This window comes from Populus euphratica, unplaced genomic scaffold (genome assembly GCF_000495115.2).
Source record: "Populus euphratica unplaced genomic scaffold, PopEup_1.0 scaffold88.1, whole genome shotgun sequence".
In the NCBI taxonomy this organism is placed as follows: domain Eukaryota; kingdom Viridiplantae; phylum Streptophyta; class Magnoliopsida; order Malpighiales; family Salicaceae; genus Populus; species Populus euphratica.
Genome location: NW_011499956.1, coordinates 311458 through 313955, shown reverse-complemented (window position 1 = coordinate 313955; position 2498 = coordinate 311458). Strand labels below are relative to the sequence as shown.

The 2498-nt window shown below is 33.8% G+C and overlaps 1 protein-coding gene across 1 annotated transcript in view; it reads right to left on the bottom strand.

The window, feature by feature from the left end:
• The window catches only part of LOC105138382 (dof zinc finger protein DOF3.6), a 1413-nt gene extending 390 nt beyond the window's left edge, over window positions 1-1023 (bottom strand). Inside the window, exons 1-2 of the mRNA XM_011044437.1 lie at window positions 789-1023; window positions 5-599 (exon numbers count right to left, since the gene is read on the bottom strand). Of these exons, the coding sequence (XP_011042739.1) occupies window positions 5-599; window positions 789-839 (646 nt within the window). The 5' untranslated portion in view covers window positions 840-1023. The remainder of the gene's footprint in view (window positions 1-4; window positions 600-788) is intronic.
• Window positions 1024-2498: the final 1475 nt, after the last annotated feature.

The following is a 2498-nucleotide window of genomic DNA, read 5'->3' as shown; positions in this document are numbered from 1 at the left end:
CCGCTTCCCATTTGAAATTCCATGCCAGCCTGTCCACTAGCACCACTTGTTGATCCCATTTGTCCCTGAATTCCACCAAAGTTTAATCCAATGTTTCCCACACCAAATTGATTCAGATTATGTAAAGAGGTCACGAAGGGAAATTGAGTTTGTTGCTGAGGAAAATGACCAACAATCTGCGATGGAAGTGCACTTGAGGAAGTACTGGAAGTTGAACCCATTTGCCTTTCACTGGAAACTGGGGACTTGGAGCTACTTTGGCTTTTGGTTTTCTTGTTTCTGCGGCATCCTCCTCCCACAGGAACACTTCTAAGGGCACCACCTCTAGTCCAGTATCGCCGACAGGTTTTGCAAAAGTGGCGGGGCTGAGAGAGGCTATAGTTGTTGAAGTAACAAAATTTGGTGTTTGTAGATTCACACCTTGGGCACTTTAGAGCTGCCTCTGGCTGAGGTATCTTGGCCAACCGAGCTCGATCAGACATCGAACCAGGTCTAATTGAGCCAGCAGTGCCACTACCACCAACATGAGGTGGCGGAGGAAGAGGCGGAAGCTGTGAACTTTCATCGCATGCTCCTAGTTGCTGGCTTGGTTGCTGCTGCTGCAAGATTAAAAATTTTAGGGGTTGCTAACAATATCAAAGGAAAAAAATCTACATCTGGTATATTCAATAAAAGATCACAAAGGGATAGGAATAATTTTCTTTTTGATATGGTTCTTTTTCTTTTGGGGTATGGGTGGGGGGGTTAAAGAAGCTAGCTATGTGGATGGAAATTGAAGAAAACATTACCTGCTGCCAGCTGGGAGGATCTAAATAGACTGGAACTGAAGAGAACACCATGGTTTTTGATCTTCTTCTTTAATAAAGTTTGATAGGTCTTTAAGAAAGAAAATGAGGTGAAGAATCACACACTAAGAGAATACCAGAACAAAGAAAGGAAAAGAGAAGACAAATAAAGGCAAGGTTTGAAGGAAAGATAGAGGAGGCTTTTGCTTATCATTTATTTTTTCTACTTTATTCTCTCATTCCATCTCTTTTTGTTTTTTGTTTTTTTTTATATACTTTTAGGGTTTGAGCTAATGGAGGAAGTTTCTTCGACTATAAGCTTTCTTTAAATTTGTGATGCTGTGCACTGTCTTCAGTGATTGTAGTGCTCAAAAAGAGGGTCGTGGCTCGTGCATGGAAGAGAGAGAGAGAGACGAACACAACAAAGCAAATTATCAGTGTGTGGTGGGATCAGTGCCCCCACCACGTCATTGAAATTTCTAGTTCTGGAGCTGCACATTCACTATGATCCTGCCATGGGTTTTAAGAGAGGATAAACACTGCTTTTTCCACATGATCTACTGTGATTATTTTTGTACTTCAAACTAATTTTTAAATTTATTTGAAAAAATTAAATTAATATTTTTATAAGTGTTTTTGATGATTTTGATGCAATAGTATTAAAAATAAATAAAAAAACTAAAAAAATATTATCTAAATACATGCATGCTAATAAAAAACCTCAATGCAAAAGCTTGTGTTGTCGCTTGTTCATCAACCTATTTATTTCAAAATAAGTGAGTGTTGATGTTTTTACCTAGTTTATTCATTTTAAAGCTTATGACTATTGTGGTATTTGGATCATGATCTCTTGTTAAAAATGGTCCATCATGTTTCAAATCTTCACATTAAATTTAAATTAGGCAAGAGAGAGAAAAATAATTAGAAGTTAATATGTTATCATTTTAACATAATCATTTTAAATTTAAAAAATATTACTGAACATAGTAATAGGAAGGAACATTATAAGATCTCAATCTAATATTATTGTTATATGGTTAATTTCTTAATCAATAATTACACACAAAATGAATCTAGGATGAAAATGTAGACATATTAATGCTTTACTTACATGTTGACAATGATAACATACGAAGTTTATAGTTTGAAAAGTTAACTTGGATGGATAATATTACTTGGAATATTTGGTTGCTAAGAAATAATATTTTTTTAAAAAAAAACTATAAATTTATTTAATTATTTTTTCATTATATTTTATTAAATTGCTATTTAACTACATGGTCTCGATTCAAGCTTTACTTGTATAAAAAATAACCTCTAAGATTTGTTGCTGAGGTGTAATAAAAAATTTTAGGTAGCTATTTTCAATTTTGTTTTTTCTTTTATGACCTCTCTGTTTCTATTGTAATAGACCAGCACTATTTCTTTATCTTTTTTCTGTATTCTCTTCTTTTGTTTCACCAAGTCTTTTTTTTTCCTGTTTAGTTCCATCTTTGTATATTATTTCGGCTACTAGCTTTATGACCTTTTTAATATTCTTTCCATGATTATCCAAAAAAACAACATACAAAGAAAATAGTAATTATTAGTCTAATGTGCACAACTTGCACTAACAGGACAAGATTCCTTAATCAAGAAGAAAATTATGCATGATGATCATGATATGTTTCCATCCCTTTTGGCCCAATGTATATTTGAACAGTTTCTTTCCCT